This window comes from Phyllopteryx taeniolatus, chromosome 13 (genome assembly GCF_024500385.1).
Source record: "Phyllopteryx taeniolatus isolate TA_2022b chromosome 13, UOR_Ptae_1.2, whole genome shotgun sequence".
NCBI lineage: Eukaryota > Metazoa > Chordata > Actinopteri > Syngnathiformes > Syngnathidae > Phyllopteryx > Phyllopteryx taeniolatus.
In genome coordinates this window covers 18276667-18291853 of record NC_084514.1, presented here as the reverse complement: position 1 = coordinate 18291853, position 15187 = coordinate 18276667, and the positions used below count along the sequence as shown (strand labels likewise).

Genomic DNA, 15187 nt, shown 5'->3' with positions numbered 1-15187 from the left:
GTTGATGATTAATATAAGCAGTGAGAAAAATAGGCTGTTTTTTTTGGGCCAATTAAAAAAAATCTTTGTTCGAATTATTATCGTTATCCTTTTAAATCCATATTTTGGTGTCTTTTTTTTCCTGGCCTAATATCCCATGTTCTCCTGACCGCTAATTATGTAGCAAAATGCTACTGTTGATGATTAATATAAGCAGTGAGAAAAATAGGCTGGTTTATAGTCGTCCGCCGTGCCGGCATCCTTTGTTGTAATGTGTTAATGGAAAAAAAAAAAAAGTTTGTGAAAAATTGGCAAAAAATATGCTGATTTGAAAAGGGCTGCTATTGACTGATTAAGTCAGTTGGACCCTAGTTCTAGCAGTGGTTCTCTAAGTGTGCTACTTGTACCACTAGTGGTACACGAGCTCTGTCGAGTGGAACTCAAAAGAATCTCTGAATTGTGCAAACTACAATGTTGCAGTGGCTTAATTTTGTATTTTTATTTTTTTTTTACTTAGCAATATAGTTTACTGCATAATTTTTTTAAGCCACTGTAACATTGTGTACAGTTTGAACATTTAATTCAGTGGTTTATTAAAATGATGCAGTTAAAAAGTATGTCTATAAAAGAATGAACATTTAAGCAATCTTGCTGTATTTTCCTTGTCTTCGGCTCTGATTGGCTGCTGGTAACGTCACGCATTCTCGGATAGAACACTTTTAGTTCAGTTTTCAGCCCTTCGAAGGCCCCAAGCATTCTGGTAGTGAGCCTGAAATGAAATTGTACATAAATGAAAGTTTAAAAACAACAAAACAATACAACTGAACTATACTTAGGCAGTGATTCTTCTGCATACCAATGGAGGGGCAAATTCAGTGACATTGGATATTTTTTTTTTTACAGTTAATAAGTGGGGACACGTCAACTGTCGGGAAATCAAAAGTTCCTGAAAAAGTGGTTGTTCTCGAAGGTGCGTAGGAAGCATCTGGTTGAGGGGGGGGGCCGATCCGGGAATGATTTGATCCAGCGTGGCTCAATTAAAGTGGTAAGTTGCTCCCGCCGTCGTGTGGAGCTGGCGAATTGGAGCCGGGTCATCTCCGGGTCAAGGTGTTGTTCATTATTTTTCCGCTTGTCGGATCCCATGAGCGGCGGCGGGAGACGGTGGAGGCGCGGCGGCCGGGGAGCAAAAGGGCTCGCCGCTCGGGGTACGTCAAGCGCGCTCAAAGCTTCTCCACTGGCTGGGGGATTATGATCAACAAAGCGTGTCTCGCACCTGCAGCCGCCTGCACAATGGAAACTAGCGGACAGAGCGGCGAACACTGACTGCTCGAGGTCCTCCGCGATGACATGGATGACATTAACCCCTTGTGATGCGCTTCCTCCGCATCAGAGAAACAGCCTGAGAAACACCTGGCTAATATTTGTCGCCAAGTCGAGGGGAGAGTCTCGGAGCAGAACTTTAGGGGTGCCGAGCGTGCATTTTTTTCTGGAGTAAATTAGGGTCCTATAGTCAATACTAAAAATACCCAAAATAAACCTTGGACTTATTTTGGAGACTTTTAGTATGAAGCACCTTGGCTTTAATTATTAAAATGTGCCGATGACTGTACAGCAGCTTCTCTCGGGGTGGGGTGCTATAGCCCGTTACATTGAAGCAGTTTTTTTTTAAGGCCATATGCACTGTACAGTACAAAATTGGTTTGTAGGTTTTTTTTCATGGCCTAAAACGCCCAGTACAGTACAAAGTTACTGTAAATAAATTTCATTTCATTCAAACTCACCACACCGGTGCGCTTGCCCATGGTGACATTGTTGACGTACAGTACTCATCATGGGCGAGGCGCTTTCATGAGTCGGGAGGAATTAGTGTGCTTCCTAGTTCCAAATCTGCCGCCAAAGGTGAACGGCTTGACCAAAAAAGTGTTACTGTACCAAAAATCGCATGTTCCAGACTCCAAAGACTTGTGTTTTGTATTCCCCAGAGTTAACACTGCCGCCATGACGCTTTCTCTCTCTGCTGTGAGTCTGTGTACAATAGACAATAGATAGAACCATCATTACATGGCCGCCACGTTAATGTCCCGCATTCAAGATAGCCGCCACATAGGCACGGAAGGCACGTCTTTTGGAATTGGATCTAGTCATATTTTACATCTGTGACCCGGAAATACGTCAGTCTCATTCTCTGCCTGCATTGCACCACAGCGCCTGTGAACAACAGTGGCCAATTCTGGAACTAACAGACTTTGTCAAAGGCAGTTTAAGTGACAAACGGAAACTATTTTTGAGCGCATTGTTCAGTGCCGACGGTCCGTTTTATCGAGGTTCCACTGTAAATCTCTCAAATTTTAGGAGTGTTGGTATTCCAACTAGCTAGAAAGGCCTATGGTACCTCAGCCCAGGATTTCTATACAGCGGAGTGTTACGAATGCTTGAGTTGTACCCCGGCGTCCCCTCTCGTGTCCTTACGTAACGTCCCTCGCGGAATTCCTCGATCGAGTGGACCCCACCCACACAAAAAAGACAATTCTCATTAACAAGGTGAAACTTCTCGCAGGGGTCCTTCGAGGATGCAGACCTACGCGTTGCCCCCGAAAATGTCGCCCCGGGCCTGATATCCTGCCGCTTCCCAGCCGCGCCGACAATGGCGCTTTTCAACGTCACCCGATGGAAGCGGTGCCAAATGAGGAAGGTGGGCGTGAGTGGTGGTAGTGGTGGGTGGGAGGTCCCGGGACCAAAGGAAGGTGGTCAAACAGACCCCGGGTCAGTGGAGCTTCTCTAATTGACATGTTGGCAGCCAATCTGCTCATTCAGTAGAACTGCTGCCAAGCTGGGAACCTTCTGGAGAACATCCTGTACATACAGTAAATATCTTTATGCAACATTATTCTATGGAGCTCGTGTTGTAAGTGTACATTGTTTGTTTGTCGACCTTATTTGAAGCTGGGGATTTTGTAGGGAAAATTTGTCAACAGGTCACTTTATGAAAAGTCTGCACACCCCTGTTCGAATGTCAAGTCTTTGTGATGCAAAAAAAGATAATTCATTTCAAAACTGACCTATAACCTGTAAAACTCAATTGAATTTTAAAAAGACATCTTTTCAAGAGGGGCAGTCAAAATAAAGTAAAATAATATGGTTGCACAAGTGTGCACACCCGCTAAGAACTGGAGATGTGGCTGTGTTCAGAATCAACCAATCACATTCAAACTCAGGTTAGCACACACCTGCCACCATTTAATGTGCATCTGATTACCCCCCACCCTCCCACCCCCAAATTTCAGCTGCTCAAGTAGGCTTTCCCTGATATTAGTTTTATTTTAATTTTTTGCCTGAAGGATTTGTGCTAACCCTGATTGTATTTTAGAGATGTTCATGATTTCCTCCACCTTGTCTCAGCGCCCGCCAGGTCCAGTTAAGTAAAACAGCCCACTCATTCACAACACCTGGCATTTGAGAAGGGGTGTGTAAACTTTTTATATTATCCACTGTAAAACGACAGGACCAAATCAGTGTTTTGTCAACTCATCCAGGTCATAGTAATCCATAAAGTTTGAATCGAGGCAACTAACCAAAAGGGAGCAGGCAGGCGAACGAGCGGTCGGTATGCAGGACGGTCACTCGTCAGCCGCACCTGGCAGCAACAGCAACAACAGTTTCGTAACCAACCATCTTAGACATCACATCTAAAAGTTTACAAATGAACAAGCCTTTTCAATAACATATTCAACGTTTTTAACAAACAAGAAGATTCTAGTTGCCTCAATTGAACCTATGCGGAATTGTGGAAAAACGTCCCTCATGACTGAAAGAGCAAAAAGGAAAAAATTCTAACCAAAATCGCAGCGTGCAGTTTGTGTTTTTGACGAGTCCTCTCTTCAAATTTTTAACCAAATTAGTTTTTTTTCCCCTTTCCTTGTCAGCTAACGCTAACATAAGAGAAGCCGCTAATTAACGGGGGAGGACGGACGATGGGCATGAAGGAGCCGGGACAAAAGACAAAAGTGCCCTTGTTTCCCGCCGCCGTCCATCAAGACGTGCGACAAACTCGCTGGAGCCACGCTAAACTTTCGCTCTCGACTATGTCAAAAGCGGCCTCCATTTTCTTGTTGTCTTTACAAAAACACACATGGTATCTGGTCATTAAAAGCACATTTAGGCCTTGTTTTACTTGAATGAATTGGATATAAATTAATTTAATTAGCAAAAAAATGACCAAAATAAATTCCTCCTAAATGAATGACTGCACTGTGCCTGCTGAATGTCATTTAAAAATTTGACGACTAGCTCTGACTCATAATTATATGTAATTTAATACAAGATAACCACAAATATTTTGCAATGACTCATAGATAATTATTCTTACTAGTTACGTTGTGTTATGTCATATGGTTGAGGGTAACGTCCTAGAAAAGGGGATTCATTTTAAAATCAGTATTATAATAACAACAATCATTTGCAAAAAACATTTTTGGATTGTTTTATTTATTTTTTAAATCAAATGACAAACATATCCTGTCACATGTTGACTTTGCTGTCAATTACCTGTAACTTTTATTTTAACTTTAAATGTAAGCTTTAAGTAACTTTGCTTCAGTCAATTAAAAATTGTTTGTTTTTGTTTAGTTTTACTCAATTGTCAACCATTTTTTAAATGATTTTTTTTGTTTTATATTTGCACATTTTTATGAGAACAACACCAATAAACTGGCACATGATTGTGCTGCAGAGATTTGCTGCTAAATTAAAAGAATTACCGTTATAAATATTGACAATATTTTTTAAAAATTAGTATTCAGAATTATTTAGTATTAGTTCTGTTTTTTATTGTAGTTAGTATTTCTACAATAATAAATGTAATTCTTGAATATTAGTTTTTATTTTTGTTAAAATTTGTATGTGTACACATATTGCAGATTATTTTTATGACATATTGTGATGTTATATTTTTATGAAAACATTTGAATATGCTGTAAAAGAAATCTTCATGATCACTGTGAACAACATTAAGCAAATCAGTTGCAACTGTGTAAAAAAAAAAAAGAAAGAAAAATGACCATCAAGTACGTGTTATGACAATAGGGCATTTATTGATAATCACAGTTAGAACTGCCTGTGTGTGTGTGTGTGTGTGTGTGTGTGTGTGTGTACAGATTGAAAAAGGCAACAATAGAAAAGTTTAAGGATTGTCAAACTGAATCCTGAGAAAAATGTCATAGAGCAGTAATTGATACATATAGAAATATATTCATGTAACCCAGGATATCGTTTATACATCTGCTTTGATCAAACTAGAGTACAAAAACAATGTCTATCTGCATAAATAGCATAAATATTTCCAAACTATAATTTACAAAAATATATTTTTTGTTTGTTCGTATGAGGCGTAGTGCTGTCGTTTCAGTCATGAAGTTGCCCTAAAAAGAGAATTTTTAAAAAACTACGCGTGATGTTTACTGCATGCAAAGCTGAGAGGAGACATCTTGTCTCCGTGAGGTAACGTGAGGCAACCCCCCCCCCCCCCCCCCCCCCCCCCAATCATGTTCCCTGCTCAAAAAAATAAAAGGCAACTTTGGCAGGTTTGAACTCGTTCGGCCGCCGCAGAGCGAGAAAAAAATAAAAAATAAAAAAAACGCTTCCCCTACAGGGTTCGTGCTGATTTGCAAGTTCAATAAGGGTTGGTGTTTGAAGTTGTTTGGTCATTGCGTCTTCACAGTCGGAAATATTGTCGACATAATTACAGATCTGCAAAGCCCTCATCATTGCCTTTAATTTGAGGTACGACTCGATGTGGTTTGATGCGTATCTGAACTTTATCTAGCCAAAATGAGACATGCAAATTTTATCTTGCCAAAGCTCAACATAGTCAAACTTTATGTAGCCAAAGCTCGACATTTTACCTTTATCTAACCAAAACTCGACATATCCAAATTTCATCTGGCCAAATCTAAACAAATCTTAACTTCATCTAGCCAAAGCTTGACATATTTGAACTTTATTTAGCCAAATGCTTGACATATCTGACGTTTATCGAGCCAAAGCGTGATATAGATTAACCTTCATCTGGCCAAAACTCAACGTAGCCAAACTTCATCTTGACAAAGCTCGACATATGTGGTCTTTAATCCAGCCAAGGCTCGACACATATGAACTTTACCAAGCCAAAGTTCGATACATCTTCCAAAAGCTTGTTATATCGGAACTTTATTTAGCTAACAGCTTAACATTTCTGAAATATATCTAGCCAAAGCTTGACATACAGTACAAAGCTTGGTATATATAAAGTTTATTTCACCGAGTCGCGACTATCTGAACTTTAACCGCCTAAAGCTCGACATATCTGAACTTTATCTGGCCAAAACACGGCATATCTGAAGTTCGCCGAATCTCGCCTTATCTGGTATATTTTGCCGAATAACGACATATATGAAGTTTATTTCGCTGAATCTTGACTACCTGAACTTTATCCACCTAAAACTCTGCATATCCGAACTTTATCTGGCCAAAGCTTGTAAAAGATTGACATGGCTGTACATTGAAAAAAAACAAACAAAAAAAAAAAGATCCTTAAATGTGAGCAAAAAAAAACGTACCATGATCACAGGTCTAACTTTACAAATGAGTGTATTTAACGTAATTTATCAACAAAAGGAGACAAGTGCTTGTTGATGATGCGTCACTAGTCGGTCACTTCATTAGGTAAACGCGCAGAGTTTCATGGCAAGCAAAAACCTTGAATTTCTGATTGTGAGTGTATCTAAGAAAGTGTCTGGAGAGTGTGGCCGGGGGGGGCGTGCGTCCCCTATAGCTCGGCCCCTTCTCGGGGGTAAATGAGGCTGTTGACGCTGAAGCTGTTGTACAGGTGGCTGTTGAACTGTCCGCCCTGCCCCCCGCCAAAGGCGTTGTAGTACACGCCGCGGTTGAAGTGCAGACCATCGCCGCCGTGCTCCGACCCCGCCGAGTCCTGCTGGCCGCCCGCGTGGTAGGGGCCCTGCAGAGCGCCAATGTTCCTGCTGGACAGCTCGTCGAGCAGGCCCAGGGGCCCCGCCTGTCTCCCCCCGGGGGCTGCCGCCGGGCCCCCCAGAGAGGACATGCTGCTGTAAAAGTTGCTGAAGCACGACGGCGACGCCGTCTTGAGGTTGTCGCTCAGGGCGTCCGTGTCCGAGGGCGAGAGCTGGGAGTTGTCGGCAGGTTTGGGCGTCGGGGCCCGCGCGACGTCCTCCATCTTGGTGGCCCCCGCCACTGGCGCCGGGTCAGACCTTCGCTTCCTTTTTCGCCGGAAGTTTCCGTTGTCAAACATCTTCTCGCAGTTGGGGTCCAACGTCCAATAGTTTCCTTTGCCTGCAGCGTGAAAATTCGCATTTGTCAGATATGAGGTCTTGAGGTGCAGCAATTAATTGATGAATCGACAACTAATCAATTGTCAAATTAATTGATTTGACTATTTAACTATTTTGGGAATCGATTAATTGTTCAGAAACCTTGTCTATATACTTAAAGCTCAAAGTTTGTGTGTCCGTTTTCAAAGAACTTTCTCGAGCAAAAACGTTTTCTTGCACGTTTTTGAACGTTCCTGCACGTTTTTGCACATTGTGGCACGTTTTTGCACGTTCCTGCACGCCTCCAAGGTTTCAACGGCCTCTTTAAATACCAAACTAATAATACATATCATGACAGGTAATTCTTACTATTACATGCGACCAAGGACATGTAAAAACATGGAGAAACATGTACTATAAGTGGAGGCTTATTGCAAAACGTGCAGGAACGTGCAAAAACGTGCAAGAAAACGTTTTTGCTCGAGAAAGTTCTTTGAAAACGGACACGCAAACGTTGAGCTTTAAGTGTATAGATGTTGCCTACCGTGCTTGAAGCACGGACAGCATTTCTACCCCGAATATCATTCTATCATGATTTACCAGTTCAATTCAGAAGGCTTCAGTTTCCAATATCAATTTGTTTTGCAATGAGTATCAGCAAGTCAGTCTCTGAAAGTTGCTGGATTGGATTTGCATTCTCCGTGTTTTTCTCATGGTCAGTTTTATGTTGGTTGCTCAAGGGTTGGCAGATCTAATGATTTTGTGTATACTGGCAGAGAATAAGACGACGACAAATATTTTCTATCCTGAAGCATTGCAATAAAACCTTGGACTGTTTGATGTGTTTGATGCAATATTATTGCATGTGAACTATTCACGAGGTTTGGAGTATTGGGCTTTCCGTAGGAACTAGGGCGGGTTAAGGCGCACGGTCGTTTAACAGAAAATGGTCCAAATCCTCGAAATTTCAGCCTCTCAACAGTAAATCTTCTCAGATTTCTTTCGTCCTTCATCAAAGCAGACTGAACCAAAATAAGACTTGCAAACATCTGCTTTGATTTTTTGAAAGCAATCATCAACAGATTGTATCTATTTTCTGACATCGCGGACCAAACAAGTAAGCGAATCATAATCTAAGTTTGAAATAATGTCCTGTTGTTGAATAAAGGGATGGAAATTTAAAAAGGTTTTATCCGATTCATTGATTAAGTGAAAAAACAACCGATTATTCAAATAATGGTTAGTTGCATCTCTACTTAGGTCTATTTTAATGTCAACCATGTTCCAACGACATGAAGGCACTTCATACAAATAAACCCAAAAGTTTGACGCTCCAGGCGTTTTTTGTATTTACTAAAGAAATGCGTCCCAACGCTACTGATGCACTCCCTCCAAAATAACATCAACCACGACAAAGATGTCTTTGCGGCTCCTCAACTTTTGAGTTTTTTTTCTTACATGTGCAGAGAAGTGCCAAAATGTCCAAACCGAAGAGCATCACATGAAATTTCGGTCGTGTTGCAGTAAAAGAGGTGGACGAAAAGTCAAACGTTTGTATTGCCTAAATGTGAGCCTTTACTCTCACTCAATATAAAACCCGGCTAACGACTGGAAACACATGTTTTGAAACATGTTTTGACTGGAAACACATGACATGAATTTGAATGATAATCACTTAGTTTTATAGTGCCTTTCACCCAAGGACGCTCAACAGTGTCTCATGTGGTGATTCAAATGGATCTTAATATTATTAATATGAATTACTGTGTATAAGTGTGGATATTAATTTGACATATTATTGTTCTAAATATTGAAAACTTTTCAATCACGCAGTAAATGCCTATAAACTTATAAAAATGTTTTTAGTGTTCAATTAATGCATCTTGCATATCTAGGTTTTTGTTTTTTTTAGTAGTTATTGCTATTTTTATTTCCAGTTTAATGTGTCAGCCACACATACGAAGCACTTATTTATTTAACAGAATATATACAAAGTTCTGAATATCTACTTAAACAAATAAAAGCATTGAAATGTATGAGTTGCTTATGATGTTTTGCTGTGTCCTGCTGTAACATTTGCCTTTCCCACCTGGAGATCATGAAAAATGTGTTTGATCTTTTTTATGGCAACAACGTTCGATTCACAGCTCAAATCACAGTTTAATCGTTGCCTAAGTATCGGTATTCAAATATATCATCCATCCATTTTGTGTACCACTTCAGCTCACGCGGGTCGCGGGCGTGCTGGCGCCCGTGCCAGCTGACTCTGGGCGAGTCACCCCGAACTGGTCGCCAGCCAATCGCGAGGCACATAGAAACAAACAACCATTCGCACCTACGGGCAATTCAGAGGAAAGCGGAGTGCCCAGAGAAAAGCCACGCAGGCACGGGGAGAACGTGCAAACTCCACACAGGCGGGGCCGGGATTTGAACCCGCAACCTCAGAACTGTGAGGCGGATGTGCTAACCAGTCGTCCAACCGTGCCGCCTTCAAATATTTTAGGTAGATTGAAATAAATGTACAAAAAACAAATGTTGCGTTGAGAAGTAATCGTGTTTTCCATTTTTTACAAGTCAGTGAAGTAGACATTTTCAAGTCTGTCACTGCTGTACTCGACGACGGTGCGTTCACTGAGACCTCTTGAAGCGGTCTTTATTCTTTTATTACTACGCATTTTTTGTACACTATGTTTGGAAATGTTAACAGTGAAGGCTTAAACCAACTTTCAAAAATGATGTCGTTTCTCAATATCGTGGATTTTCACCGGTCGCAGAAAGTCACTCCCACGCTGACCACGGGATAAGCGTATATAATACAAATAAGTTGAATTTGATGCCCGTGAAGTTGAGCCAATCGGTCGGCGGTGCGTTCATGGACAACCCGGTGGTTGTCGAGTGACAAGTTGTGCCAGACAGCCTCGCTGTTTACTTTGGATTCTATTTTTTCTTTCCATTTTGTGATTTGACATTTTATTTTGTGTTCAAATTCGTTTCCAATGTGTTCAAAAAGTGTGTTTTAAGACTTTGAAATCTGTTTGAGGGTTCTTTTAAGGCTTTATAAAAACAGTTCTATCTTTCTGGATCGCGGATTTTGGCGTATCGCGGCTGGTTCTGGAGCGAAACTTCTGCGATTAACGGGGGATCACGTTTATGGTATAAAAAAAAAAAAAAAAAAAGACATCAGTCTAGTCTAGTTTGTTTGAGAAGTGATAGCTTTTTTTTTTTTTTTTTTTTCAATCAGTGAAGTCGGCGCTCAGGTGAGCGAGTAGACGGGAAGTGCGTTGACGTACCGGGGTCGTCCTCGTCGCGCGGCACCTTCTTGAAGCAGTCGTTGAGCGACAGGTTGTGGCGGATGGAGTTTTGCCAGCCGGCCTTGCTCTTCTTGTAGAAGGGGAAGTTGTCAGCCACGTAGGCGTAGATCTGGCTGAGCGTCAGCTTCTTGTCGTGCGCGTTCTGGATGGCCATGGCGATCAGCGCCGAGTACGAGTACGGCGGCCGCACCAGCTTCAGCAGATCCTCCTGGCTGGCCACCGACAGCCAGCCCAGCTCCGGGCCGCCGAAGGCCGGCGAGCCGGCGGCCAGGAACGGCCGAGGGGAGCCGTACGAGGGCGGGCCGAAGGGCCCCGAGGGGCTGCCGGCGTGCAGGTAAGGCGCCGCCGCCGCCGCCGCCGGTGTTGCGGGGTTGACGCCCCACAGGTACGGGCTGGGCGGGGAGGCGTACTCGCCGTGCAGGCCGAAGCCGGCGGCTCGGTGAGCGGGGTTCTGGAGGCTCTGAGGCGGCTGCTGCTGCTGCTGCTGCTGGTGGTGGTGGTGGTGGTGGTGGTGGTGGTGGTACATGCCGCTCAGGGAATCGCAGTACACGGCCATGTCCGGGCCCTGCTGCGCGCCTCTGGGTGCGGAGGACTGATGCTGGTTCTGATGGTGGGACTCGGGCTCGATCATCACTCCGAGTCCGGAATTGGGAGGTGCTGTGAAGGCGACCGGAGGAGAGGTTCTCCTGTCCTCTCTCAATGCTTCTTTCAACAAGTGTCTGTTTGTCTGCGTGCGAAACCACTTTGAATTGTTTTGACGCTCCTGACAGCGAAAAGCTCGGCGGCCAATCGCGACTCGAGGGGGGCGTGGTCGAGACGAGGTCACTCGCGCGGTCGCACCTCCCGCAGGGAAACACTGACAGGTTTGCTTTGACTCGTGTTGAGCCTCACTCGGACAAAACAAACTTTTTTAAAAAAATTTTAAAAATCTAAACAAATCATAATGCTGTTAAATACTCAAACTTGTTTTGAATCATGCCTTGTCTCTATAATTATGTTTAAATTAGGTTCCACAAAATTGAAAACGCCATTGGAAAAAAATTATGACAAATAATAAGTAGTTCTGTTATTCTAGATTTTTTTTTTCAATCGTGCGTATCAAATTAAAGATACCAATAATAGAAAAATGAATTTTGATCAAAAGCATATCATTTTTTGGATCATTGTAATGTCTAGATGCCAAACATGCCAATAATAAAAAGAATAGCTTCAACTTGAAAATGAGCTTTGAAAATAAGAACCATGAGAAAAAAGTTGGTCCGTTACTGTAAATGTATTCCAAGTTGTAATGTGCGTTTCTTGTCCATTTTTATGAATGAATCCCAGCACCCCTCAAATGTAAGAGCTCTAAAACATTTTGTTTGAAATATCAATGTTTTTTTTTTTTTTTTAATTTTCTTTTTTTTTTTTTTTTTTATAGAAAAGTGTAAAACCATACATTTCTAGTGTGGACTGTACAAATTGAACAAGAAAAATGTAACACCACCCCCTATTGTCTCCAAAATGGTTTGTTCCCCCCCAAACCCTGCAACTCTCAGCTCTGAACCTGCACAGGGCAAGACGCTGCATTCAAGTCATATGGCACAAGTTGTTTGCTTAAACCAGGCACATTTCTTAACGTCAAACACTCAAAACCAGCGCACCATTATCATTACTAGTCCTCATTTTTGCTGCATTTCATTGTAGGTCAGTCAGTGTTTATATCGGTAGGTAGGCGTTAGCTACCGTCATTTCTCATTTGTAATGCACTTTTTTTTTTTCCCCCAAAAAATGATCAAAAGTCAATAGTGCGTATTATACATACAGGTATAGTAAAAGTTAGAAATGCCTTTCACCGTGAAATGAGGTACATGAGTAGATATGTCTGCGATTGGCTGGCGACCAGTTCAGGGCGAAGATAGCTGGGATGCGGGCGCCAGCACGCCCCGCGAACCGCGTGAGGAGAAGCGCCCCAGAACATGGATGGAATAGATAATAAATTCATTTGAAAGCCAAAGTGTTAAAACTAAACACTAGGGTGCGACACAATATTAAATAAATTTTTAAAGGGCAAGTAAGGCTCAGTATTGATAATATTACTGATGAGTATTGATTAGAAAAAACAAATTAGGAGATGGTTACTACTAACATTTACTACATATAAATATATCAATGCTCATTATACATTGGAAGAAGGACAATCCTGATTTTATTTTTTTTGAGTCAATTTTGGGGGTGGTGCGCCTTATACTCCAGTGTGTATTAAACATGAGAAATGACGATATATGACATTTGATTTAGCTCGGAAACAATTCAGGTGCACGATTTGGAATGAGAAACGCTAGATGTTGTGTATGGAGACCGAGACATCGTGGACAAAAACAAACACGCACACAAAACAAGCCCATCGACATGATTGCTTACTCATTTTAAAGGCCGAGAGAAAGACTTAATTGAAGTACTGAATTTTGCACAATATTCTAATTGATTGATATCATGACAAATAGTTTCATGTCATTAGTAATATTCATTCAAATTCTTAAGTGATGTATGTTAGTTATTTAGTTGTCAACGAGCATAAAAAGTCCAATTTTATTTGTTTCATTTAAAAAAAAATACATAAGAAATACAATTTAAAAATCTAATGAAATATAGCAAAAGAATGGAACTTTTTTTAACCAGACAATTTCTTTATCTCTTTAAAATGTGATGTGATTGTAAACAAGAACAAGAAAATCTAATAAAAAGTGAACAAAAAGAATCTAAATCAACAATTTGATTAATTTCAAGGTTTTCAATGCACATCAAAAATTGCGATTCAGCTTTACAGCTAAAAGACTCAACTTAAGAAATATTCACTTTTCCCAATCATAACTTGAAAAATATCATCTAATTCTCAATAGTATAACTATGAGACAAATCACACTATTTTGTATATTTATCAAAATCTTCAAAAGGGTAATAATGAAGTAAGAAGTATTTCAAATAGCGAGGTCGGGGTTAGAAGCTGGGTAAGAAAAAGCATGGCGCGGATATACAGTATGCGTCAGATGTACTGTACGAGAATGACAAGATTTAATAAGGTGCTTCTTATTACGAGAAGTAACACTGGTGGAGTCCTAAGTGCTCATAATTGCCTCATTGTAACCAAATGTCACGTTTGAATAATGGAGAGCTGTCAAACGTGTGGAGTGTTGACATCTTCGCAAACGTCTCCCGGCGGGCAGCAGTCAAACTCGGCACGGTTAAATGAAGATTTTTTTAAATTTAAAAAAAAAATTTTTTTTTAGACTCACCACAATGTTTTTTTCTTGAAGCGAAACTCACATTTTTAACACATGAGCTTAATCATATTTCGAAGATGAGATGGAAGAATTGTGCTTAAGCATGTGATGATCATCAGTTGAATTCCTGAAATAACCATTAAATGACCAATTATTACTAAGAAAAGATAAGGCTTGCTAACTTGGTTATATTTTGTATGATTCAAATCATCAATCCATCCATTTCCTGAGCCGCTTCGCCTCACAAGGATCGCGGGCGTGCTGGACCCTATCCCAGATATCATGGGGCAGGAGGCGGGGTAACATGACGAAATAGAATGTATATAAAAAAAAAAAAAAAAATTAAAACAGTTTCTGCATCATGATATAATTCAGTGGGCATTGTACTGCTCCTACTGGTGTTGCACGTCTTGCCCATCAGGTGGCAGTACGATACATAGACATATTACTACTACTAGATTTGACGAAAAAACAGAAACCGGACCGCCGCATTTCAGCTGTTAAATATCAGCTAATATCAGCTGTAAACTGATATTAGCAATTTTTTTTGCAGATGAGAAAGAATATATGCCTGTGAGTTTTGTTGTACGCTGTGTCTGCATGTGTTGCTATATCTTGTGTTCAAATATACAAATATTCAATGGTTTATAATAACTGTGAGGTTGACGCTAGTTCCGTTATCCCGTCTATGGGGTTTTGTATAGTGTGTTAGCATTAAGTGGACTTACTTTCATATCAGACAACGTCAATGGGTTCTTTTGTTGAACTGGTTCCCAGTGTTTCGATTTCTCGGAATCGTTTGTTTGCCTGCCCGATGATTCCTCTTCTCGATTATTGCCCAATCCCGTCCTCTGCCGTGATTGGGCAAACGTCACGGCAAGAAAGCGAGGAGGAGAAAAGAAATGGGGGGGGATTCGGCACGGGTCGCTCTGGGGCTCGCCTCTCCCAGGTGTGCCCCGACTCTCGCCGGAGGTGGCAGCTTCGAAAAAGTATAACTCGTGAAAAACCAGGATTAATGTTTTTTGTTTTACAGAACAATTCTCTGTTGTATGTCTGAATCCCTTTTGGATCAAGTTTTAATGCGAAAAGTCAAGTAGGAGTAGCTAAAGTATCATACTTAATTCAGTGCCATAAACCTTCACCTGGCAGGAGTGGTGAAAGTTGAAATTCTCCTTTGACTGTTTTCAGTTTCAATGTTTCAAGTTTTTGTATCAGATGTGTTAAAAAAGCCCAAATATGTCATTGAGAGTGGAACTGGACATTTTCCTAAGGCACTCTGAGATCTTGTAATGTATGCCAAAACGATTTTTTTTTT

At 41.2% G+C, this 15187-nt stretch overlaps 1 protein-coding gene and 1 long non-coding RNA gene across 2 annotated transcripts in view; one reads left to right on the top strand and one right to left on the bottom strand.

Annotated features, from left to right (window-relative positions):
* LOC133488182 (uncharacterized) overlaps positions 1-15187 on the top strand; it is an 80225-nt gene that overhangs the window by 14545 nt on the left and 50493 nt on the right. The gene's annotated exons all lie outside the window — the stretch shown is intronic.
* Positions 5521-14876, bottom strand: foxi2 (forkhead box I2). The gene is made up of 3 exons (XM_061795754.1): positions 14601-14876; positions 10589-11336; positions 5521-7320 (listed from the first exon to the last, which is right to left on the bottom strand). Exons 1-3 carry the CDS (start codon positions 14604-14606, stop codon positions 6782-6784), a joined length of 1293 nt encoding a protein of 430 aa, XP_061651738.1. The 5' UTR covers positions 14607-14876; the 3' UTR covers positions 5521-6781.